Below are 25783 nucleotides of genomic sequence, written 5' to 3'. Positions count from 1 at the left end.
AAAAGACACTTGCCAAATTTTTCCATATTCAAAACTTCATTTCGTCAATTTTAACTTCCCTTTATTTACACCCAGTTATTATCAGATTTATATTAATGAAACGCTCAATAAAAGCACAATAAAAGGTTATGGCTAGCATCTATCGGCCGAGTGGTATTGTTCGTCACAAATCTGCGTGTAAATATCGCTTGTAATTAAATTTATTATTATGTAAATAATAATATAAATTTTTAATTTCGCTACGGTACGGCTCGGGGCTCGCCAGGGCTTGCCTTGCGGTGTGTATAATCAATGAGACTAAGCACAAATCTAAGATCTGTGGCACTAAGTTTCTTCTTCGCCACATTCTTCGCTATATGATTGCATGGCGCCCTGAAATAAGTCCCATAGTAGCAGGCGCAACACTGGCAACTAAAAATATTTTATTTCAAAAATGTCCCCAAAACCATTGAGATATATACATATGGAGACGACACCGCCTACATCACTTATGTTCCGCTCAACATACGCCATATGGCGTAACTGCACGCTCATTTTTTATTTGTTTTAAAGTGAAACGCATCAAATATGCCGTCGTGTGTGTTACGATATTGCACAAATAATACAAATAAAACGGAAAAGTGCAAAGGAATAACTTTCATCGGTAAGTACCTAACTAGATAATAATTTTTAAAACTTAGTTAGAGCAAAAAAATGGCGCACAGATTTTGTTCGTGGTGTATCCTCCATACGTATAGTAATATTATCTCAATGCCCAAAACTTAGAAAAAATTCATGAGAATAGAAGTAGATAATGTGATAATACTCACGGATAATAATTATTATGTTACAATGCGCGAACTAGTAGGACGTTGAGTGACGCTTATTAAATAAATATTCACACTGCAGCAGCTTCAGAAATGTAAAATATAGAAAGCCTCATGTGCGTTTACACTTAACTATAATCTATGAATGATGAAGGTGATGAACCATTCAGAACTTAAAATGTCAACCAAGCCATATAAAATACAAAAAAAAAAAAATTTTTCAAAACGTCTGAGTGCATTGGCCATAGACTAAACCCAACCACAACATTCGGTTCATTTAATTTCTGGATCAGGAATTCGTAAATCGCATCGCTTTTCACACGAATATGGGTAACAACAAGTAGCCGTTAGAAATTATTATTAACACATCACTAGAGAAAATTAAATACATTCCACCCACAATCAAACAAGGTAAAATATGTGGCAAACAGAGTAAAAAGCATTTAAATTGTATGATTATTTTATTTATAAGTACCTAAAACTACTAATTGTACTGTTAACAGTTAACCAAGTTGTGGTTTAGGAGCTGTAGTGACACGTTTCCGCGCGATTTTCTTTCGGGCCACTTTCATTTGTTGAAGCTGATTGTACACTTCTCCCCAAATCTCATTTTGTTCCTCCATTGGAATTGTTTTCCTGAAACACAAACATTTTTTTTATTTGTGATCATTGAGACGACATATGGAGACGACACCGCCTACATCACTTATGTTCCGCTCAACATACGCCATATGGCGTAACTGCACGCTCATTTTTTATTTGTTTTAAAGTGAAACGCATCAAATATGCCTTCGTGTGTGTTACGATACTGCACAAATAATACAAATAATACGGAAAAGTGCAAAGGAATAACTTTCATCGGTAAGTAACTAACTAGATAATAATTTTTAAAACTTAGTTAGAGCAAAAAAATGGCGCACAGATTTTGTTCGTGGTGTCTCCTCCATACGTAGTAATATTATCTCAATGTTTGTGATATGTATTTATTGAAGTTATTTAAGAATCAGCTAGCAAGGTTGGGTTATTTAGTTATTTTTAATTTGTCTGAGTGATACCTAATCAATAAGATTGAAATAATAATACATAATGTAATAGCGAAATAAAATATTAAATAAATATACCTACCTATATTGTTTCATAAGATCATATTTCTCCCATGGTGTCTTTCTTAATTCTCTTCTTACTCTATCTTTTTCCTTCAAGTGCTCTTCAATATTAGAAACTCCCTTCAGCTCTTGTCTTTCCCATCTCTCCAACCATGGTCTTGGTTTTAGTTGAACCTATAAAAAATTAATTGGAAAATACTTATTTTTTTATTGTTTATAGTACTATGAGTCATATGTTATTTTATCAATATCAAATTACAATTAAATGTACAATTTAGAAATGGTGGCCAAATGGTTCTAAGCCTTTTAGAATGTAGCTGTTGTAACATTAAATATTTTTTTAATACAACTGATGTTAGGGTTAGGCGCAACACATAGTTGTTTTAAGTTTTTTTAATGATAATTGATGATTTTATATATAACCACACTAACAACAAAAATAAAATGTAATTAGGTATAAGTAAAGGAATGAATAGAGGCTTTATTTATTTATTAATTTTATTTTAATTTTTAATGATATTGTTATTATTCAGACATGTTAATAAATAAATACCTGCACTGTATTCACTGGAACAGGCGTCCCTTCAGGCACTATCTCGGGGTCCATATCAAATGGGAAAGTGCTATATTCGGGCAGGGCATCTCGGAGATAGAACAACTTGTCATCAAGCCTCTTTTCAAGACGAAGCACTTGTATGGACTGTATTGTGGGATCATATAAGTCATATCGGACCTGCAATGGAAAATTTAAACATATTTTTTTTGTCCTTTTAAAATTATCTTGCTAGTTACATTGACAGAAGCGTATGCCATATGAGTCAGTATATATATATAATAATTTATAATACTTTTGGAACAAGAAGGTTCTATGTAAAACATTAAAATGAGATGATATCAAAAATTCATGATTCTCAAGTTACATTGCGTTGTGGCAAATTAGAATAAATTATTAAAGCAATCAATAAAATCTGTTGTTAGATAAAGAAAAAATTAAATACCTCAACACCCTGATGATCAACAACATTTCTTAAAGTGAATTCAGCTCTCAAGCCACATCCTTTACGCTCTATACAAATGCCCACAAATCTATTTGTTTTACCCTGAGCATGAGGGTCAGATATTGTGACAGCTAAGATAGAACCTGTAAATGAAGCATAACAAATGTTTAAAATTGACTTGGTTCCTTCACTTCATATTTATATACCTCTGAACCAGTAAAGATATGTTTTGAATAAAAGTATGTACATATACACACCAACATAAAATTCCGGTATATCTACTTGGTTTCTTCGATTTAACATATCTGCTCGTTCTAACTTTTCTCTCAGACTGTTGCGCCATTTAGGATTAGGGTCTGGCAAAAATTCTGGATAAACATGTCTGTATTCAAGAACTGGATTTTGCGAACGAGGTCTGCGCCCGGGAGTCCGCTTCGTTTCCACAGATGTATCTTCTACTTCTACAGCTTCAGCCTTTTCAGGAAGCGTGGATAATAGACATAATTCTGGAAATGTATTCAATAACGTTACGAAAGGAGTTCAGTTTGAAATGTGAACAGGTATAAAATTATGATACATAACCTCTTCGAAAAATCCATTTTGACGCGGATAACAATTCAAGAGGTGCTTTGCGAAAAGCCAACGACATATTTATTATTGATATTCGCAAAAGCTTTTCTGTAAAATACGGTTACTTTTTCTATTCTAATTCATTTCAAATTACAAATACACAAATAATGAAATAACACAGAACAATTTGACACTTGTAATTTTTTTTTTATATTTTGACATTGACACTTTCAATTATTCAGAATACTATTCACGATAAGATCATTATAGCGATTTTTACACTTGCATCACAAGTTTTAATTTGAATGAAATCATTCACGATTAAAACGTAAATTATTATATTGTGCATGTACAAAAGCTTTTTTTTTTCGAACTAGATCAGTGTATCGACGTTTTGGCTAACGAGATAAGTAAAATTTATTTTGCTGTATACTCTTGTTTAAGCTGTTGCTTACTGAATCCAATAATTTCATTCTAACATACGCATAGTTATGTTCGCTTGCACATTAGTTAGGTAAATACACAGGTAAATAGGATCCGAAAATTATTGTGCACCACTTGTGACACTCCTTTTTACGCATTTGGTAGGTACTCAACATTTATGTGACGTTGATTGTTGACAAACGTTGAAATGACATCTGACAGCAACCCAAACAATTTATCGATTGATGTGTGACCTAATAAAAGAAACACTGTGTAATTCTTTATAGTGAACATGTCTTCAATTATACAGAGAGACGATAATATACCCCTTGCTGATGATGATCCACAAGTAATCATTACTGATGAGGTAGACAACAATCGCTTAGACCATGGTCGATCCATGGATTCTTTGCCTAGCTCTTACACGGGTGGTTCATCCAGCCCCGGACTTAATGGACCTCCTAGCTTCGATCCAGATTCAGGAATAGACGAACAAGAAGAGAAAGCACGTCTAATTTCACAAGTATTGGAACTACAAAATACTTTGGATGGTAAGAAGATTTTGTACTGTTTTTGTGTGCAAAACATTGCAATATGCTTTTTAATAGCCGTAATTGCATTTGTTACTTCAATTGATACAGCAAAAATTCATTTCAGATTTGTCCCAGCGAGTGGATTCAGTAAAAGAAGAAAATCTGAAACTTCGCTCAGAGAACCAGGTTCTTGGGCAATACATCGAGAATCTTATGTCTGCATCGTCTGTGTTTCAATCAACAACCAATGTTCACAAAAAGTAAATGAATTATACACAAAACATGGTAGAAAGAAATTTGACCAAATCCAACTAAACATATGACTGAGTGTGGAAAAAATATACTGGGTACATAGTACTGTTGTGTTGTAATAGGCAATTTTCTTTCGTACCTAACTGTACCCATAATTTGTTCAAGCACCAACAGCTTACATGCTGCCTGAAGTATGGCACAAAAATGTGGAACAAGCTTAGCTTTTAAAGCATGTTGTATGTTCACAAGTTTAATGTGGTAGTTAAGTAACTAGCTAGTAAACACTTGTATATTCATAGTTAATGTTTTAATTTAAAATTTATGTGCTTTATGTGTGAAAATGAAGAGCTCTTTTAAGATTATCTAAAACATTCATGGAAATGGTTTATTACACATGCATTTGCATACATTCCAATCTTATGATAAACAGGTTCAAATGTAAACAAGTAATGCTCTCTCATTGTAATCTCAATTTGTATTAAATATCAATTTCTATTTATAATAATAAATGTGAACGATGTTTTTTCTATAGCTTTTAAATATATTTATTAAACTTGATCAAATTGGTTTTATTTATCTCCCTCCCCTAAAAAAAGGTCATTTGTATAATTGTTTTGATGGTTATGAATGATTTTTTTCTTATATTTTAATTTTGATAACATTATTTGTATGATTTACACAGAGTTAAACAATGGTTACTGGTTGTTAGTACCTACAATTAAACTAAAAGAGGACTAGTTGTAATGAAATGCCTTTGTAGTCTTTTAGAACTACTCCATATTAGGGGCTTAAAAACTATAATACTAGGCGAAACAACACGATAAACGGGATTTAAATATACCTAACTTTTATATTACTATTTTAAAAACTGATTAACCTAAACATTTTCCTAATAAAATTGCTTGAAAATTGATCCACCATCTAGGTATGATCAATTCCATTGATCATACGACAGCTATGCGAAAGACGTAGGTTTGAATATCCCGTCCGATTAGGGCCCTTCTGGCCTCCTCCACTCAAGCGACAGCTCAAGCCGAGGTTCGTGGTCCCCGTCAAGGGGGGACGCCCTTGTGCATGTCGCTACCAGGGTGAACCTTCAGTTCACCCCCGCGTCCGCGTTAAAATGTAGAAGCCCTTCTGGCTAACATTGAGAGACACCACACAAAAAAAAAAAAAAAAAAAATGAATATATTAATTAATGTAGGTATTAACAAAAAATTAAAAATGTTTCACGCAAAGCTATTTTAAATTTATATTGAAAAACCAGGAATGATTCATTCAGTTAGGATAGTCGCAACAGTCACGGAAGTGACCATACAATAGTCACGAATCCATCACGACTCGGTGACGTCGTTTGAGGTAATATTTAGTGTGGTAAAAAAAGGAAACCAGGCGGTCTCGAAAGATGACGATTACGTGCAAGCCGCAAGGTACCATTACAGCAAAATATTCATGCACCGGACGAGAGAAACCCGCGTGAAACAAACGTGACTATTGCGTGCAGCCGTGGGAAAATGGGTTTGTACGACGGTGAATATTTGTTACCCAATTTTAGGGAATTTATGAATATGTGTTAATTATGCTTTTATCCAATTGATAGCTACTATTTAATTACGTATGCCACATGTTACTAATCATAAGAGGCCGTCCGACGGTCCGGTCTGTGTGAACGGATCAAATGCAAATTGAATCTCAAAAGTAACTAGGTACATAATACAAAAGGAAAAACGTATTAATTTTAACAAGTCCAGGCTCTTATTATGATAAAATGATTATGTACATAGTTAAAATTTATAAAATATTTGTAAGTATGTAAGTAATGGTGTTATTTTTTCATAACTATTTAGTTTCAAATCTTTCAAATACTTTATTAATACTTACAAATTTTTAAAGAAAAAAAAAATGGATCACGAGGCGGGATTCGAACCCGTTCCTTCAATTTGCCGGGTATTAATTTTTTGTTTGATAGCTCAGTTCTAATGTGCCAAGTGTTATATAAATAAGTATTTATACTATATGCAAACTGCAAAGTTTAGGCACGGATATATAAGCAACGTTAAAAGTATATGTTTACAGTACATAATATTAATTTCTCACATATTATTTTCTAGTACTTTGGGAAGTTACAAAATAATTCGACAACACTGATAGATTTTTTGTCTCTTACTAACATTACCGATCAATAAACCTTCCTTGTCATTCGTCGGTGTTTTGCGTGCAGGAAAAAGACAAAAACTTAGTTTAATTTTGACAGTCACGGGAAGTGATCGTGTTGTTTGTAATCTGAAGATAAAATAAATTAATCATGCCAAAGAAACTAAAAGTTGTCGTAAAATCCTTGTATTCTCATGAGATTCGTAAAGATGTGAGTTTGGAAAGCTTAAAGTCATTGAAGCTTGAAGATGCCTGGCCTTTCATCAGAGAAGAAATTGAAATAGAAATTGGTAGCAGCCAGCTTGTCTGTATACCTCATATTACTGAAGCAGATCTCTATAAAGTCACGTCTCTTTTTGTACCAAATGAGAAACCAACGAACGGTAAAATGTTTACACCATTGGGCGAGCTTCAGAAGAATATAAATCCGGCTAAATCGAAGCCTGAATATGTGAGCTGGCTCGAAGAAAGTGATTTTCTAGATACTAGTTTTAAATTTCCTCACGAAAGCGTTAAGGTACCAATTTTTTCGTGTTTTTGTAAAATTAATAATGTAGTAAGTTAGTAACACAGTCACATTGCGCTATACTTGACCTTGGTTCGTCCCTCGGTTAACTTCCGAAAGTACAATGACTTTTTCATAAACCTACATCTAACATGAGTATTAGTAAAAAAAATATATTTTCTGTGGCCTTTTTACCATTAAAATATGCCTAGATTATAAATAAATGACTGTGCCATGTGCTTATAATTTGATTAGCCATACCCCGTGGCCATCTACTTGTAAATTTATTATAGGCCAAACTTCAAAGGTTCTAGGTTCTAGAGTTAAAATATAATCATAATGTAGGTAGTCAGAATGTTGTATTAAAATCTGCAGTATAAGGAGTTTTCATTTTAGTGATGCAATCATATATAGAGATAAGTCATAAGTAATATTATTATTTATTATGCAATAGACTACAAGCCCGCATAGGACAAAAATATGGGTCAAATGAACCACCAGGGGACATATCTAGAACGATAGCAGAGCAAAAAATAATAAGATTCATCACTATGCCGTCACTTGTAAGCTGTCCAACTGAGTGCAGATGAGAATTGAAAAGTACAGGTAGACTCGGTAAATTTTGGTCATATATTTTTGTACGGCATTCTTAACCATCGATAGATCCATTAAAAATAATAAGAAACCGCTCAGTGCCGTACAAAAATGGTGGTCCACCAAGTCGGAATTTTTATTTAATTTCCGAGAGTTACCGGGGGTAAATTTGGTCATTTGACCATGTACGGCATCTGTGTCATACTATTTCTATACTGCTTTTAATCCATTATTCCGCAACGCCGTACAAAAATCATGGGGACAAGGGGAAAAAATCGAGAGTTGTAATCCCCTCTCTTTCCCCACTCCAGGGGGTCATTTGACACAACACGAAATAAATTTATTTTTAAAGTATTTTATGCATAGATAATATTTTTTCATGTGCCGTACATTTTCGTTGGTTCAAAGGGGAAAAATCTGAAAAAGAAAAAAATCCATATAACGAAATGTTTGCTTTATATTTTTATAATAAAATATAAATATTACACACAGATGCCGTACATGGTCAAATGACCAAATTTACCCCCGGTAACTCTCGGAAATTAAATAAAAATTCCGACTTGGTGGACCACCATTTTTGTACGGCACTGAGCGGTTTCTTATTATTTTTAATGGATCTATCGATGGTTAAGAATGCCGTACAAAAATATATGACCAAAATTTACCGAGTCTACCTGTACTTTTCAATTCTCATCTGCACTCAGTTGGACAGCTTACAAGTGACGGCATAGTGATGAATCTTATTATTTTTTGCTCTGCTATCGTTCTAGATATGTCCCCTGGTGGTTCATTTGACCCATATTTTTGTCCTATGCGGGCTTGTAGTCTACAATGGAAATGGCTCATATTGTGCATTTCAACAGATAACATTACAAGATGAATCTATTAAGAACAAAGTAAGAGTGATTATGGTAAATTTCACAAAGACCACCATTCCAAAGGACAAGGACCTAGTCAATAATATTTATTTGGACACAGAAAATATTAAAGGTAAGTGACTCATTTCACTGGAATGTTCAAAACATGTGTCTGTGCAATGAGGCACAAAATATGTATTTTATGCAAATATGTATAATTTTTTTGTGTAATGGAAATTTTTAATTTTGTTGTAGAATTGAAAGGCAAGAAATCAGTCTATATGATAACCAGTGTGCTCATGGCGAAAACAATTGAATTCAGAGTAACTCGGGGAACATCATCTAGAATCTTCCATTTGGGAAATGCTTCCCCATTAGTCTTTGGCCTGGAAGAGTTTGTTATAGATGATGATGGAAAAATCATTGCTAAAGTAAGTAGATAATTTTTTATCAATAAAGGTTATGTATGTAATGTTTATTGATAGTGCTAAAATTGTCATAAATAAAGATTTTAATGATACATCTATACTAATATCATAAAGATGAAGAGTTTGTTTGTTTGAACGCGCTAATCTCGGGAACTACTAGTATGATTTGAAAAATTCATTCGGTGTTAGATAGCTCATTTATCGAGGAAGGCATATACATATCATCACGCTAAGACCAACCGGAGCGAAGCCACGCGGGTGAAACCGCGGAGCGCAGCTAGTTGGTTATAAATAGGAATGTACCAAGAAAATACCTCAAAACATATTATATACTCTTTTGTGTACAATAAATATACAAGTTTGTACTTTCAATAAAGTGTGATCATTGCTTTTATCAACAGATAACAAAAATGATTCATGTTGAATCTCAGTCATAATATTTCCAAGTAGTTCTATATAAATAATTCACAGATTAGTGATAATTTAATATTTTCATATACATTTGCACTAATGAATATGAGAAAATTTAATAAATTTTTATTTTATATTTAAATATTGTGTATGTGTGCAAGGATGGACAATATGTTTATTGAAAAATAAAATATTTAATATTCACAGTTAATATTTAAATTATAACCATGAAGTGTTAATGGATGGATACTATTGATATTATTGAAATCTTGAACAATGGAGACTTACAAGAATAGTATAGAATAGGTATATATAGGTACTTTATTCTTTAACTTCTTTATTATGCAACACTATACTTGGTATGCAACCTAAAGTACTTCCTACAATAATAATTACTATTTCAACTAACTTTAAAAAGGAGGAGATCTCAATTCAAGTAATTTTTTTTGTGTGTATGTAACCTTTCTGTTGGTTGAACTAATTTTTTATGATCCTTTATTTCAGTTAGTTTTTATTTAAATAACTAGCAATGCCCTGCGGTTTCACCCGCATAGATAGCGATATCGTTACAGTGAAAAGTCTACTATAGGTCGGACTATAGGTTTAATTTTTAATCACATAAAAATCACCTTTACCCCGTCCCGCACTACGGCCTTTTTTTTTTTTTTTTAGTGGGGAAATCTTTCATAGATACCCACGGCCTCCGGGGGAGGGGCCGTGGGTTATGTCGGATTCCTACTGACCAAAACCCCACTGTGTTCCGTCAAGACGCATATTGGTAGAATTCCTCCGTGACCCCCGCACTACGGCCTGCTCGAACAGTATACCTACTATTTTCTGTAGATTGACACTTTTAAAAATTCGTTATATCTTTTGAATGGAATATCCAATTCTTTTCATTTAAAAAGTATTTTGCTGGTATTGAAACAGTCTATAATAAAACATCATTTAATGGGATAAGGATTAATATATGTGTATGGATAACATGGTTTGATTACTGTCGGCACTTCTATTTACTTTGAAAACGTAAAAAAGTTGTTGTAGTAACATAACTACTGAAGATGGACATATGGTATCGCGGACTTTCTTGTAGATATTGATCCATTCTATAATACCGTAGAACATTTTTTTGTTCTATCTTCAATAGATTCCGCAGCGCACGCGATGACAGCATTTTTATTAAGGAATTTTTTACACCTTGGGTTACATTATTGCATTTTTGGTAAGGATCTCTATTTTTTTTGAAAATGCAATATAGCCTATGTTACTCAGTGAAGATGCAGCTTTCTAATGGTGAAAGAATTTTTGAAATCGGTCCAGTAGTTTATGCGTGAAAACCATACATACATACATACATACTTACATAATTACAAACTTTTCCTCTTTATAATATTAGTATAGATTATTTAGGCCAGTATGGCAATTAATTTTGTATTATCAGAATTGCCGTACACTTAATTGCAGTTGGTCTATTTTGTTTCTATACAGTAATCTACATTCATTAACAAATATACTATCATATATGTTTCTAATTGATGGCTTATCAACTTTACCATGGCAAAAGTTGGCAATGAAAGAATGATGACATTATACTCAAGGTCCTTCTAAAATAACAGCCCACTTTTATCTATAACGAGTCTATAACTGTGTAAAATAATATTATGTCCATTAATATTATTAAAAAGTGGAAATGTTCAAAAGTTAATGGCATTTTTTGGTTTTTGAAGAATAGCCACTATAGAATTGTATTGATTGATTATTGTATTTTGAATGTCTTAGAATTTTAAATGTAAGGTTTGCCAAGGCTACCACATATACCTAAACTCTTAAACTAAATTCAGAAAATAAGTATATTTATTTATTCTAGAAAAAAATAGGGAACTGAAACATGACTAATTTTAGTTGATTGATTATATTATGTACTTAGCCTTGTTTTTGTTAAATGTTGTTGCCCTAATACATAGATAACAGAGAAGGTTAGTTTGTGTGAAAGAACAATGCCTCAGCATTTAAGCCTTAAGGATTTATTTTTGTAGTATAGGGTCGCGTTAGAGTATATATTGTATAGTAAAGGAGAATAACGAAAATAATTGTTATTTATGAATTGTTATATTTATGAACAATAATTACAATATTGGTTTGCATTTGCAAGTAACTACTTCTTTACCACAATAAAGACATTTTAAAATGTTAAGAGTATGCTATGTTGCAAAGTGCAATATAGGTTAATCAAGAATCTTTTTATGACTAAACAAACACAGTCATTAGATGCCTGGACTATGAACACTCATGAATGCGTGACACGTGTTCACAAGCTGAACATAACTGGTAACTGACTTCTGCAAGTGTATCCAAAAATAAAAGAGGTACTAAATTGCTTATTTCCCTTTAATAGTGCTTGAGCAATGTTCAACTACCTGAGCTAGTGTTTATGATTTTTCAATTATCGAGTAGAGAAAATACTCCCTGTATGATATTGACAATATTTTGGAAACTTCAGAAATTGATAAAATCAAGTAATTTTATTCATTCATTTGCTAACTTGTGCATTTACAACCTTAGTAGGATTACTAAGGATATTCACATACATACCTAGTCATACAGTTACATAATCACGGCCTTGTAATTATAAATCAAGCGTAGGTAATTTTAATAATAGGCCTAAAGGATATAAAATTATATGCTATATGTAAATGCTAACGCACTGCATTCGTAGGGTACAATATTATGAAAAATTATGTATACCTATATAGGTACTAAGTTTACATTGATATCATGGTTTAATTATGACCAGTCATGGTAATTAAAAAACAATACTGCCCATGTATGAATATCAAGGGCACAAACAAAATGTCTATCGGTCTATGACCTAAAAAAATAAATTACATTAAAATGGAGCTAGGTATATACTGAATATGGTTTACTCAATATTTTGGGTAGTAAAATGCGTTTGTAAAAAATATAATAGTTTAGAAAGTAACAAAATAGAGATAATTATCTATAAATAATTATACTAAGGTAGTTACCGACTTCATTATAATACAAAATCATTCTAGATTAGATAACCTACTTGATAACTGGGTGAATATTTAGCACATTACGTCATTTCATAGTAATTGATCTAATGAATATGATAATGAACTTATAGATGTAAATATTATTGTAACACAAGCATACATAGTTTAGGTCTAGAACCTTATCGTAAGAATAATCATAGATATATATGTATACAAAATATAGGAATGGTATCTTGGTGTGTACAAATTAATTGATATGGTTATTAATATACGTTGGCAATCTTAGGTGTAACCAAAACAGAGATTGGTTTAAATCTAGACTTAGCATTTTGGCAAAAGGCCCAACATTGCCTAACAGACTTAATGATTTTGTTCATGACTACAAGGATATTTATATCCTAAATAAATTATTATGACATAGTTGTTCAGTGTGTCATTTTATATTTATTATAGGGGACAGTAGGCTCAGCATGTATCGGTAAAATAAAATAATATTAAGTAGTTATTTCCCTCGCTCAGTTGCATGTCCTCGTTAAAATTTAAAGAAATTACAACTTTTGTTTTGATTTTTCTTCCACTCTCTTGATGTAACACTCACAATCAGCATTAAATGCAAAGTGAACCTCTGTCGATTGCGAATTATTGTACATATAGCACAAGCTTGAAATTGAATACAATGTACCTATTCGAAGAAATAAATTTCCTACGAATCACCATGACTCGATCAATTTGATATGAAACATTAATCGATCGATATCGATGTTTTTTCCACGCCTATTTCGTATTCATATCGCAATGGCTCATCATTAAATTGCATAGTATGCATTGAGGTAGGGTTGCCAACACTTCATCATCAAAATATAGTATTTTCCAAAATAAGGTGCAAAAAATATAGTACTTACATTAAAAAAAATATAGTATTTTATGGGAAAAACAAAAAAAAAATAGACAAATATATATTTGTTAATTATTTATTTTTATAAAAACTATATTTTTGCACTTATGGCACTGTGTAACAGCTTTTTGTTAAAATAAACTAGATTTCCGCCCGCGGCTTCGCCCGCTTTGTCTAAAACATAATAAATTATATACTAAAACCTTCCTCTTGAATCACTCTATCTATTAAAAAAACCGCATCAAAATCCGTTCCGTAGTTTTAAAGATTTAAGCATACATAGGGACATAGGGATATAGGGACAGAGAAAGCAACTTTGTTTTATACTATGTAGTGAAGTGTCATAATATGCTTTGTCATATTCAATTTTTATCAATTTTAAAAGCTCATTTTTTATCAGTGATATACAGGGTGACTGGTAATTCGACGTGATCCTTCAAAGGGGTCATTTGCAACAAATTAAGTCCAGTTAACCAGGGGTCAAAAATGGATGGTTATTGAGCTATGACGGATTTTAATATGAAAATTTTCTGCCTTTTTATCAAAAACAATTATTATGAAAAAACTACTACACTGTTAGCATTCAATTGATATTTTTTTGAAAGCCGAAGAATAAGCGATCAGTTAAAAAAAAAGAGGGGTTGCACTCCGGGAGTGCCGGCAGAAGTGAAAACTTGATTATTAACGTTGAGCATGTTTGATATTTTGGAATGGTATCTGTCTTACGCTTTTTCGATCAGGTCACGTGTACTGACGCGAGTTTAAGATTTTATACCCATTACAGAAAAAGTGCTCAACGCCGCTAAAGAAGTTTTCACTTCAAAAAAACTTGCCCAAAACTTGCATCACCTCAAAAAGAAATGGGTCATAGCTCAATAACCATCCATTTTTGACCCCTGGTTAGCTGGACTTAATTTGTTGCAAATGACCTCTAGTATAACCCCTTTGAAGGATCACGTCGAATTACCAGTCACCCTGTATATGTGCAATAGCTTATATGACTTTAGCCATCTTAACAATAATTAAAAGGCGCGTTCTTATTTTTTTTTAATGAAGGATTTGTTTGTTACATTTGTCGGTGTTGAAAATATAGTATTTTTGAAATATAGTACAATACTATATATTATAGTACGGTTGGCAACCCTACATTGAGGTATTATTACTACGTACCTAGTATGATCTATTTAGTACCTATTTATAAATTATATCAATTACTAGCCGCATGTCCCGGGTTGTCCCGAGATAAGAAATAAAGCCCACAACACAAACAATCACAAAAAGTCTGGCTTTCTATTGGAAAAATAATTTTCAAAATAATTTCAGTATCATCCAAGATACTACACAAACATAATCTTTTTATATTGATAGTAGGTATAGAATTACAGGTGAATATTATAGTGCTAACCATAGAAGTTGTTATTTAGATTTCTATGGTGCTAACATATTATACAAATAAAGTGATTCCCCGACGTGTGACGAAGATCGGGGTGTGTCTGAATAAATAGCAGTGATTGGCCAATCAACAAGGCTATAAATCCATGTTATATCGCAATATTTAAATAATTAACCTAGAGGTTATCTCGAGAATGTAATTTCAATATTAAGAACGTAAAATGATAAACGATTGACGATGTGAGTGCTTACGTGTTCGCTATTGTGTTATCTTTTGCGTTGTAAATCAAGTCACGTACTTATTATATTAATGCTAATCTATATATAGATATTTATTTGAGGATGTAGATAAATTTAAAACTTCATATTGTTCCGTCTTCAGATAAATGTACCTATTATGTTAAAAATAAGAATAAGTTTGAAACTATCCAAATCGTACCTACCTACCAACTTACAAAAAATTGTACCTACCTAAGTACAATTTTACGTTCTGTCCTAAATCTTAAATATAATAATTATTAAGCGTAACACTTTTTTATTTTTAAAGTGAAACTTTTATTACATCGTCTCAAACTTTTTGGTCTGTGTAGCGCATGTCGCGTGTATCGCGGCTGCCGAGTAGGTATACCTACTCGGCAGCCGACCGTCACGCGACATGCGCTACACAAAGCAGTGTTCGGAACCGTTCGAACAGTTTCACTTTTACCGTGGTTTCATAAAACCACACAACATTTTTTACCTGGTAGTCGCATTTCTATATGGCTTCCCATTATACTAGGTCTGTAAAAATAATATATTGCCTTAATCGACTGAATTTTTACATCTCTTATTTTTATTTAAAATAATAGGTATTAGACTAGAGTAGATAATTTTTGAAACAAAAAAAAATCGCAGTCGGATGAAACCCATTAGAAAAGGAGGGGAATATGATAAAAATGTAAGGAAAAATAAATTACGGTCAATCCGAGTTCGGGAAGCGGGAGGGGGGAGCTTTTAAGAGAAAAAAATGGTTTCTCTCGATTTCCGACAAAACTACAAGTCCTATAGAAAAAAGTTCAATGGCAAAGTTGTAGGTAATTAAAAGTTCTACAACTTTTGTATTCACAATTTTTTCACATAACCTAAAAATTTAGGTGAAAAATTCAAAAAACCAAGTTTTTGGTCTTTTATTTCTATGTACTTCAAAATTTATTTTTTATCTACGATATTTGGTGGAAACTTACTTTATTATGTTCCAAATACACTGTAATTTATTTGATTGAAAATATTTATTTTTTCGCCTTATTTTGAATTAATACCAAAAAAACAACCTAATTTTCAATCGAAAAGTCACCCGTCAAAATATCAGCTTTTTTCAAAAACTTGGGGTGCCTTTTATTCATTGAAATCTCTACTTTCATATGGTGTAAAAAAAATAAACACCACCATTGTAAATGTTCTCAGGAAATGCATACAAACAGTCTGAAAATTAGCTTTTACTAAATCAGGCACACTTCTCGAACTACCTGAAATGTTTTTATCGACATCATTTTGCTTTTGAATATGCTGTAAAATATTAAACTTAGAACAGATAATTATTTTTCTTTTGAAATATTACCGAAAAGCCGATACAAGAGAAGATATAGAGTTCAAGAAGTGTGCCTGATTTAGTAAAAGCTAATTTTCAGACTGTTTGTATGCATTTCCTGAGAACATTTACTATGGTGGTGTTTATTTTTTTTACACCATATGAAAGTAGAGATTTCAATGAATAAAAGGCACCCCAAGTTTTTGAAAAAAGCTGATATTTTGACGGGTGACTTTTCGATTGAAAATTAGGTTGTTTTTTTGGTATTAATTCAAAATAAGGCGAAAAAATAAATATTTTCAATCAAATAAATTACAGTGTATTTGGGACATAATAAAGTAAGTTTCCACCAAATTTCGTAGAAAAAAAATAAATTTTGAAGTAGATAGAAATAAAAGACCAAATACTTGGTTTTTTGAATTTTTCACCTAAATTTTTAGGTTATGTGAAAAAATTGTGAATACAAAAGTTGTAGAACTTTTAATTACCTACAACTTTGCCATTGAACTTTTTTCTATAGGACTTGTAGTTTTGTCGGAAATCGAGAGAAACCATTTTTTTCTCTTTAAAGCTCCCCCCTCCCGCTTCCCGAACTCGGATTGACCGTAATTTATTTTTCCTTACATTTTTATCATATTCCCCTCCTTTTCTAATGGGTTTCATCTGACTGCGATTTTTTTTATCTTTTCATTATTTTCAAAGGCTTCTACCCCAGTCTATATTCAAAGCGAATAAAGTTAATATTGTATGAATAAAGAAAATAAAAAAGAAAAACAAAATATAGGTTCCACCGAGATTTGAACTCGGATCGCTGGATTCAAAGTCCAGAGTGCTAACCATTACACCATGGAACCGTTGAGCGTTAGTTTGAATTTGTCGATAAGTTTTCGATATGTGATGAACGAACTTTATCTATAATGTATTTGCTTGCATTTTTTATATAGTTCTACTTTTCATTCTAGTAGATCGGGTCATTAACATTGTAGAAATTTCATTGAACCCTGGTGTGCTAATATTAACTATAAGTACATTTAGCAATAGAAGTATTATATTTAATTTGATAATAATTTCTTTACAGGTACCAGTGACCATCAAGTCTAAGAGTCTTCATTGGAAAAAGTTGGATCCCTCAGACCAACTGTACATCGTCGACAAGCCGGTCGAGTGTGAAGAGTAATCTCAACATCAAAACCATTATTGGATTTAATTGTAGGGCCTAACAGGGCTTGCATTTTATAAAATACTTGAGTATTGTAATGCTTAGATGGCAGTTCTATGAAGTAGGCAGTGAACACACTATTCTGTGTTTAAAAATTGCGCTTTAAGAAGGTTATGAGCCTTATTTATTTTTTACGTGTACCTAGATTAAAAAACCTTCCTCACAGATACAAAAATAAGTTTTAGATTTTACTATATAATATGTAATTTATAACCCATCACAATATTTTTAATGAAATGATAATAGAATAATCATTCAAAATGATATTATGTAACAAATTTTAATTCATCATCTTTTAAAAAAAAATTAAATGCTATGCTGAATGAAAGAAAATATTGTCATTGAAAAATAATTAATTTACAATTATTGTATTACATTTGTTGATGTTGCTAAAAGAAGATATTATGTATCCAGGGCGTCTTAGATTCTATTTAGGTTGTAGGTAATAGTACTTAGTTTAGTACTTACTGTGTTTGTTGCATAGACATGACATTGTCTTCGAAATTGTTACTTAAATATTATCAAAAAATACTATTTTAACATCTTTTTCGTGCCCATATTTATACATTCCAGCACTTAAAAATATCTTTAAAATTAATTAATCTGTGATTATTTGAGTACCATGTGACAACTGTTCAGTTTATTTTTAAGATTTTGTGATCATTAAGTACTTAATGTGATTATTTTAACAGATGTACTGTTGAGTATCAGTATTGAAATAAATTTTATTGTGTGTATACCTCGTTTTTTATTTCTCATCATCCCATTTTTTTTTACATTATAATATACTAGCGACCCGCCCCGGCTTCGCACGGGTGCAATGCTGATACTAAATACACTACAGAAAAACTGTGAACGTTGTATATAAAAACATAGCGGCCCGCTCCGGCTTCGCACGGGTATAAAATAGATAGCCGGGCGGTCGGCCGGTACCGCCGCAAACGCTACGTCCCGCAATTTTTAAATCTGTAATATCTTCGAAAATATTCACTTAAATCATACGGTGTAAAGGGCCATATAGATCTATATGAAATGAACAATGTATTCAAGGTATTTAATTGGTTATGGATTCATGCTGTATTGGTTAAAATCGCATCGAAAATTAGCCATTATTTGTCGTAAAAAGTAAATGACAAAAAAAAGTTATTGTGGGTTATCCATAAGAGATAGACATATACCATCGCGGACTTTTCTATTAACCTTTTCAATATGTATAATACTTAGTACATTATTTTGATAAAACTCGTAGAGTTCAGCCTGCGTTTGCAATGTAAGCGGTAAAAATGTAATTTTTTACGACATCACATTAGAAACCTCAAAAATAACTGTACTTCTCCACTATTTAATGGATGTTATTATACATATAAACCTTCCTCTTGAATCACTCTATCTATTAAAAAAAACCGCATCAAAATCCGTTGCGTAGTTTCAAAGATTTAAGCGTACAAAGGGACATAGGGACATAGGGACAGGGAAAGCGACTTTGTTTTATACTATGTAGTGATAAGTTCTGATCTCATCTATATTATATGAAATAATTGAACCTCCCACCTTTGTCAGAGTAAAAAAATGTACAAAATTTACATGAAGCACTCAGGAATCATGTGCAATATTCAACAGTAAAAGAATTTATGAAATCAGCTAAGTAGTTTCTGATATTAGTGCATACAAACTCTTCAGGTTTGTTATTACTCATTAGTATATATACTGACTATAGACAAATTCTTATTGTTTCACTTTTAAATAAAATATTAAGTTGTTTAAAGAATTATGGTATTTTTTTATGACATAACATTTACACATTACAGGGCCAGGGTCAGTAATCAAATAATACAGATTACATATTCATATTTTTTTTAATAAGGAAAATAGCAAGATGGACTTTAATATTTTTTAATTGTCTTTCTAATGAGGGCCATTCTTTGTTTATGGGCTTCTGTAACAGCAGCTCTTTTGTATGGGCGCAACTCATCATTACCAAAACCAGGAATCCACATATTCCATTGTCTTTCTGTAAGAAAAAATATAACATTTAGTAATTGACTTCAATGGAAACTTAAATGACAGATAAGGAATTGTTTGCAGACTTAGATTACAAAAAGGACATGTCTAATGATTACATATTGAAAACAAACAAAAGTAAATAAATCTATTAAATAAAGATTTAAAAAAAGTAATAAATTTATAAAAATCTAGATACATTACCTAAGTGTAATTGAACATCTCTAAGTTCCACAGTGGGAGCGTGTCTATGCTTAGCGAGGGAGCATGCTGCATTTAATGTAGTGTCAATGAAATCGTCAGCTAATTGCAGCAGCATCTCTTCTACTTCCTCATCTAATTGCACCGTGGGATCCACCTCTCTTACTAGTTCTTGCAATCTTGGTCTACTTAATAGCTGAAATAGAAATTAGCACATTATTGACATATTTTGACCAAAGCAACAAAATATACACCAATAATTTATATGATATGTAAATAATGTTAATATTTATATGCCTGTAAACACAATGATCGAGTAATGTATACATTGACCATTTACCTGTGTTGTCTGATCTCCAGAAGAGTTTTGATTACTTTTAGAGTTAACTTGAGCCTGCCCCATAGGGCTGTGTTGAGACGGCGATCCTTGGATAGAAGAAGATTGTAATTGTGGACTTTGCAATGGGTTATTCACATATTGTATGGTCCCTTGGTTTATTGTTCCTATTGTCGGCATATTGGCTCCTTGGATCGAACCGCTCGACATTATAATATATCACCGACCAGTTCCGGAATTTTGCAAGGTAGTGTGGGTGTTGGTGGTTTCTTCATTCAAATTATTGTTAACCTTCATGAATAATCACTTTTTATTACAAAGTTGCAAAAATAAAAAGCGTCAGTAAGTATCTATCAAAAATACAGAATGATTGACGTTTATTTGTTGTCAAATGTCAAACGACAAAAAATTACGGTGACCATAGTTTTCGTTTTCTTTTTTTTTCGCTGCTTTGTTGTGTCGGAGAAAACACGTGTCTCAGAGATTGTTTTTGTTTTTTACGTTTTTTATTATCCTATTATTTTTCTAGTGATACCAAACTTTTTGTTGTGTTTGTGCTGTTTAGGTAAGCAATTGAAAACTAATTTTCCTTCTGCAATATGGGTCCTGACCCTCCAGACCTTAATAAACCACCGGATCTACAGAGTGAGATGATGGAAGCGGAGTCTACGGGCCACAAAAGGCCCCGTTCCGATCACTCCTCTAAAGACTCTGACATTTTACCCTCCAAACGCCATATCCCTGATCACGACTATACTATCCCAGCCTCCCAAACTACCTATATTGATCCAATTCTTTTGAATCCCCCATCTTACACTGGCGAAGAGAGTGGACCATACATAGTATATGTGTCTCGCACAGAGGAAGACCCTTCGGCTGGTCTAAGTATAAGACCCATTAAATTCGGTTCGTTCTTATATAAACACCGTGTCCAGAACATAACTAAAGATGGTGTTAGACCTATAGGCCGTAATAAAATATCGGTACAATTTACTTCAGCAGCAGATGCAAATAATTTTCTTAATTTTTCAAGTTTAAAGGAAGCGAAGTTTCAAGCAACTATTCCCTTGTTCCATATAACCCGTATGGGCATCGTCAAGGGTGTCCCTACTGAATGGTCAATGGAGGAATTTGTAAGTTACATAGACTTTCCAGGAGGACGTGGTAAGGTTTTAAAGGCGAGGCGTTTAAATAAAAAGCAGAAAATTGATGGAGTGACGTCTTGGACACCGTCCCAATCTGTAGTCCTTACCTTCCAGGGGCAAACTATGCCTAATAAAATATACTGTTTATACACTGCCATGCCGGTTGAGGTCTATCAATTTCCAACAATTCAGTGTTTTAAGTGCTGTCGGTTCGGTCACGTTCGTGAACAGTGCCGTTCCAAAGATCGCTGCTATCGGTGCACTCAAATGCACGCAGGTGATACCTGTCCCAAAACAGAAGTAGAGGCGTCCTGCCTCTACTGCTCAGCTAACCACTTTGCAACTGACAAAAGCTGCCCAGAGCAGGGTCGTCAAAAAGCGATTAAATTGTTGATGGCGACTGAAGGTGTCTCATTTGAAGAGGCATCAAAGTTGATCCCAGCTTCACGCAAAACATTTGCGGAAAACGTTAAGACCCATCCATCCACCATCCACTCAGTAACGCCTGAATCCCACCTCACATTATCAAGCCAACCTATCCCTACGGTTTCTTACAAAAAAACTGTAATGAGATCTCCCCGCCCCAGGGCTACTTTGGGAACCACTTATGATACAGTCGCTCATAACGCCATTGTTCGCGACGTTCCACCTTCCCTCCCCAATGGGTGCGCTCTAATTAATAATACTACCTCACCCTCGGCCCCTTCGCGCGATGATAAACTTTTAGATATGTGTTTATCTTTTATTGAAAGTTTAATAAATGAATACCCCGAAAAATTACCGTCCAACGTTGCCTTAAGATTCTCCCGTTTTTCTTCCATTCTTTCAAACCATGGATCTAGTGTTCCTCCAGTGGAATGCACAGAGTATTCGTCGCAAAAAACATGATCTGATAGAGTTAATTGCCTTGCATAAGCCTGTTGTGGCTGCCATCTCGGAGACATGGTTAATTCCTGGTTCTCATTATTGGGTTCCGGGATTTTCTTGTTTGCGTGATGACAGGGATGACGGTTATGCTGGAAGTGCTCTACTTGTAAACCGATCGATCCCATTCACCCAGATCCCTCTTCCGTCGCACGGGCGGTATTTCAACGCCGTCGCAGTGCGAGCCTTTGATATCTCCTTTTTATCTGTTTATATACCTCATCCTCATCCCAGTATCATCCCTGATCTATCGTTAATTATTTCCTCTCTCCCCTCTCCCGTGATAGTTATGGGAGACTTCAATGGCCACCATACTTCATGGGGATCTTATATGTGTGATACCTTTGGACGACTTTTAGTGGACCTCTTTGATGATCTAAATTTATGTATAATCAATGATTGTGCCCCTACTAGAAGAGTTTCCCCCATGCAAAATCCTAGAACTGTAGTCGACTTAAGTATTTGTTCATCTATATTAGCCTCATCCCTTTCTTGCCGCACCCTTCCCTCTACATTTGGTAGTGATCATTTCCCAATTCTCCTTTCCTGTTCTCGTACTGTTCATATCCCCACCTCCTCTTTTCCTCCCTTACTTAAATATAAATTAGAAAGCGCTGATTGGGACTCTTTTGCACTCAATCTTGATTCTAAAGTAGCTAATCTACCAGAAATTCTTCGACAAAATTGCATGTTCTCATATAACTCCTTTGTTACCTGTCTCCACTCTGCTGCTTCTGAAACCCTGCCTGTAAAGCGAACCGCCTCATCCTCTCCCAGAAAAATATCCCCTCCCTGGTGGGATCACGAATGTTCTGAGGTAATTATTGAGCGAAGGAATGCCGAAGACAGGTACAATTCTAATATGAGTTTCGAAAATTTTATTGTTTACAAACGAAATGCTGCTCATGCGAAACGATTTCTTTCTAAAAAAAAGAAACGAGGCTGGATACGATTCTGCGAGAGTTTATCACCTACTACACCTCCATCCATTGTATGGAAAAATATCCGTAGATTCCGTGGTTCTCTTTCCTATGCCAACCCATCCTCCAATAACCCTGATATCTGGCTCAATGATTTTATAAATAAATTAGCCCCCCCTTTTGTCCCTTCTGCGGATCTTATTCTCCTACCTCCATTTGATTTTATTTCTTATAATAATGTTTATGGAATAGATAGCCAGTTTTCTAGCCAAGAGCTGGATACCGTGCTTGAAGGCCTAAAGGATTCGTCCCCAGGGCTAGATGGCATCCCCTATTCATTTTTAAGTAGATCTAATAGTTCAACAAAGTCATATTTTCTCAATTTGATTAATTTATTTTATGAAACCGGTTCTACCCCTGATTCCTGGAAATCCCAACTCATCATACCCATTTTAAAACCTGGTAAAGACCCGATTGATCCTAATTCTTATAGACCTATTGCACTTTCTTCCACATTATCCAAAGTTATGGAACATTTAATAAAAAACCGACTGGAGTGGCACGTTGAGAGAAATAATCTCCTTGCTCGCTCTCAATTTGGGTTTAGGAAAGGCATGAGTGTTTTAGATAGCCTCAATATCCTTACCACTGACATACGCTTAGCCTTTCAGCAAAAAGGATTCTTGGTGGGTGTGTTCCTAGATATTGTATCAGCGTATGATAACGTCCATCTTCCGGTACTCAGACATAAGCTGTCTCAGATGAGTATCCCTGCGAGGATGATACGTTTTATCATGAATCTATTAACGATAAGATATATTCATGTGCGCGGCTCTTCTTCAAGTAGAGTTACATTTAAGGGCCTTCCCCAAGGATCAGTTTTGAGCCCAATTCTTTATTCAATCTACACGAATGATTTAGAAAGTACTGTTACTCCGTTTTGCAATATCTTACAGTATGCGGACGATATTGCATTGTATGCTTCATCTGACAATATGGATGATGTCGTTGAACGCCTTAATAGTGCAGTATCCAATTTAGAAGTCTGGATGAATGACCATGGTCTGTCTCTATCACCAGCTAAAAGTAATATTGTAGTATTCACCAAAAAACGTTCATTTTCTCCCCCCGTGGTGATTCTTGACAGTTCTGTAATGCCTGTGGTAAGTAAGGTCAAATTTTTGGGTGTTGTGTTGGATCAAAAATTAAGTGGTATTGCACACATTGACTACATTGTACAAAAGTGCGAAAAAAATATTAATGTGCTACGTTCACTCGCTGGAGTGTGGTGGGGTTCCCATCCATATTGCCAGAAACTCGTCTATAATGCAATAATTCGAAGCCACCTAGATTATGCATCTTTTATTTTTGAGCCTTGTAGTAAATCTGCATTGGTAAAACTAGATAAGATCCAATATAAATGTTTACGCCACATACTTGGTGCAATGAAATCGTCTCCAGTTAACGCTCTCCAAGTAGAATCTGTGGATCCACCTCTGTTTCTTCGCCGACAGTATCTTGCCGATAAATACTTTTTTAAAATAACGCAGTACTCATCACATCCTCTTCTTAACAAGCTCCAGAATCTATTACATTCTCTCACCTCCAATACTTTACGTTCGCCATCTGATTTCCCTTGTATCCTTAAAAGCCTTATTAAGTTTTATCGCCTTCCAGATCCTTCTTTTCAACTTGATAATCACCCTCTATATCTAACAAATTACAATGCTCTAGTTTTTAAGCCTTCCATTATTTTAAGTTGTGGTATAATTAAAAGTTCCCCTGATGCAAATATGTCTCTCAATAGACTCATTTCATCTCGTTGGCACGATTACAATTACTTCTATACTGATGCCTCTAAATCGTCAAATTGGCTACCGGTTGGAGTAGCTGTGTGGCATTCAAACTCTAAAACTATACTGCAATATAAATGTCCTCCGCTTTCTTCTGTCTTCACTGGCGAGGCAACAGCTATTTTAGAAGCTATTAACTTCATCCTCTCCCATAACCTTAAAAAATCTATCATCTTTACCGATTCTCTAAGCTGCCTTCAATCAATATCTTCGAACCCATTCCGTTCTAAATCAAATTTTCCAGTTATTCTACAAATAAGATCCTGCCTTTTTAACTGCTATGAAAAGAACCTCAGCGTTTTATTAGTTTATATTCCAAGCCATTCGAATATTACTGGTAATGAGAAAGCCGACGCCCTAGCAAAAGCAGCTATGTCTAGTGGTACCCTAGAACATTATTTAAACTATTCATACGATCTCCTCCCCCTTGCTAAGTCCCGCCTGGAAAGTATGTGGAACTCTTTGTGGAATAGCTCAAACAAGGCTAAATACTTCAGAGATATACAGCCCACGGTTCCCTGCAAGCCGTGGTTTTTCAAATATAAAAATATTAATAAATCTACAGTGTCAACCATTTGTCGTCTCCGACTAGGCCATGCTTCCACACCAGTGCACCTAGCAAAAATTCATGTTCGTGATAACTCCTTATGCGAGTGTGGCTTAGCCGAAGGTGAC

General features: G+C 33.8%; 5 protein-coding genes and 1 non-coding gene across 6 annotated transcripts; 3 read left to right on the top strand and 3 right to left on the bottom strand.

Annotated features, from left to right (window-relative positions):
- Positions 1-1248: 1248 nt before the first annotated feature.
- Positions 1249-3680, bottom strand: mRpL19 (mitochondrial ribosomal protein L19). The gene is made up of 6 exons (XM_090113756.1): positions 3493-3680; positions 3168-3416; positions 2911-3053; positions 2466-2645; positions 1932-2086; positions 1249-1442 (listed from the first exon to the last, which is right to left on the bottom strand). Exons 1-6 carry the CDS (start codon positions 3557-3559, stop codon positions 1310-1312), a joined length of 927 nt encoding a protein of 308 aa, XP_089969882.1. The 5' UTR covers positions 3560-3680; the 3' UTR covers positions 1249-1309.
- A 425-nt stretch (positions 3681-4105) lies between these two features.
- Positions 4106-5251, top strand: LOC149899738 (short coiled-coil protein B). Its single transcript, XM_090113758.1, has 2 exons — positions 4106-4454; positions 4561-5251. Exons 1-2 carry the CDS (start codon positions 4196-4198, stop codon positions 4698-4700), a joined length of 399 nt encoding a protein of 132 aa, XP_089969884.1. The 5' UTR covers positions 4106-4195; the 3' UTR covers positions 4701-5251.
- A 1638-nt stretch (positions 5252-6889) lies between these two features.
- Positions 6890-18464, top strand: LOC149899736 (uncharacterized). Its single transcript, XM_090113913.1, has 4 exons — positions 6890-7359; positions 8805-8931; positions 9054-9229; positions 17587-18464. The coding sequence occupies exons 1-4, from the start codon at positions 6994-6996 to the stop codon at positions 17683-17685; spliced, it is 768 nt and encodes a 255-aa protein (XP_089970039.1). The 5' UTR covers positions 6890-6993; the 3' UTR covers positions 17686-18464.
- TRNAQ-UUG (transfer RNA glutamine (anticodon UUG)) lies at positions 17291-17362 on the bottom strand. Its single transcript has one exon. It is a non-coding gene; the product is annotated as a tRNA-Gln (tRNA).
- Positions 18465-19564: 1100 nt separating the features above from the next.
- Taf12 (TATA-box binding protein associated factor 12) lies at positions 19565-20647 on the bottom strand. The gene is made up of 3 exons (XM_090113788.1): positions 20270-20647; positions 19933-20125; positions 19565-19738 (listed from the first exon to the last, which is right to left on the bottom strand). Exons 1-3 carry the CDS (start codon positions 20474-20476, stop codon positions 19611-19613), a joined length of 528 nt encoding a protein of 175 aa, XP_089969914.1. The 5' UTR covers positions 20477-20647; the 3' UTR covers positions 19565-19610.
- Positions 20648-20829: 182 nt separating this feature from the next.
- On the top strand, positions 20830-22299 carry LOC149899734 (uncharacterized). Its single transcript, XM_090114005.1, has one exon. It carries the CDS (start codon positions 20866-20868, stop codon positions 22297-22299), a length of 1434 nt encoding a protein of 477 aa, XP_089970131.1. The 5' UTR covers positions 20830-20865.
- The last annotated feature ends 3484 nt before the right edge of the window (positions 22300-25783 follow it).

This window comes from Colias eurytheme, chromosome 20, assembly GCF_061535395.1.
Source record: "Colias eurytheme isolate Ceu_HAF_F1 chromosome 20, ilColEury1 Martin Lab GWU primary, whole genome shotgun sequence".
In the NCBI taxonomy this organism is placed as follows: Eukaryota; Metazoa; Arthropoda; class Insecta; order Lepidoptera; family Pieridae; genus Colias; species Colias eurytheme.
This window is presented reverse-complemented; position numbering and strand designations above follow the sequence as displayed.